Source organism: Galeopterus variegatus, unplaced genomic scaffold (assembly GCF_000696425.1).
Source record: "Galeopterus variegatus unplaced genomic scaffold, G_variegatus-3.0.2 Scaffold841, whole genome shotgun sequence".
Taxonomy (NCBI): Eukaryota; Metazoa; Chordata; class Mammalia; order Dermoptera; family Cynocephalidae; genus Galeopterus; species Galeopterus variegatus.
This window is the reverse complement of record NW_007726952.1, coordinates 454,171-454,998: the sequence shown is the minus strand read 5'-3', so window position 1 is coordinate 454,998 and position 828 is coordinate 454,171. Positions and strand designations below refer to the sequence as shown.

Here is an 828-nt window from a genome sequence, read left to right as displayed (position 1 = left end):
ATAGAGGTATGGTTCTTGGAGATTTCTCCTACTTCCTTTGAGCCTATTCAAAAGTAGGTTTTATCCAGAATCTAGTTGTTTTACAGTACCTAGTCTAACATACTGCTGGAAGCAAAAGCCTTATTTAACATGTTAAAAGTTATGATACACTAACCTAACATTAACCTGAAAAAACATGTGATTTATATCATTTCTAACTAATTCAAACCTCTCTGGAAAAAGTCTTCCTACTCCTTGATTAGAACAAAACACACAGAATATTGGAACTGAGCGTATATTGGAAAAGCCCTAGAGGATGAACATACTCCATAAATTGTTGCCCCACTAGGTAAAAATTTCTTTGGATGTTCTATTACTAAGATATTGAGTCAACACTTACCGTTCAAATTTTTAATATCCTGATCAATGTGTGATCCAGATCAACATGACTAAAATATATGATAATATCCCATCATTTTGAACCTTCTAGAAAACCAATAATAATGATTTGTTACATGCAACTTCCATCTGGATGTAGAAGTTTATTTTTGGAAACATGGACAACATACACAATACAAGCAGGGCTAAACAAGGCAGTTGGTGATTTCATTTTAGTTAGAAACACACCTAATAGGCATTATAGCAGCAGATCTGGCTTCTACTTGTCGTCAATGCAGATGGATTGTTTATATCTTTATTATTCATATTTGTTGGTCAGTGTTCTCTGGATAACCAGGAAGCTCTGTGTTTCACTCTAGTCACTGAAGTAATGAAAGGAAATACCTGCAGCAAGGACTGTAACTGCAAATGCTGCAATCACACCTAAAAGTAAAACAAACACAAATGGAA

General features: G+C 34.4%; 1 protein-coding gene across 1 annotated transcript in view; it reads right to left on the bottom strand.

The window, feature by feature from the left end:
- Positions 1 to 501: 501 nt before the first annotated feature.
- The window catches only part of LOC103590578 (chromosome unknown open reading frame, human C1orf27), a 39,483-nt gene continuing 39,156 nt past the window's right edge, over positions 502 to 828 (bottom strand). Inside the window, 1 exon segment of the mRNA XM_008572835.1 lies at positions 502 to 801. Within this exon segment, the coding sequence (XP_008571057.1) occupies positions 734 to 801 (68 nt within the window). The 3' untranslated portion in view covers positions 502 to 733.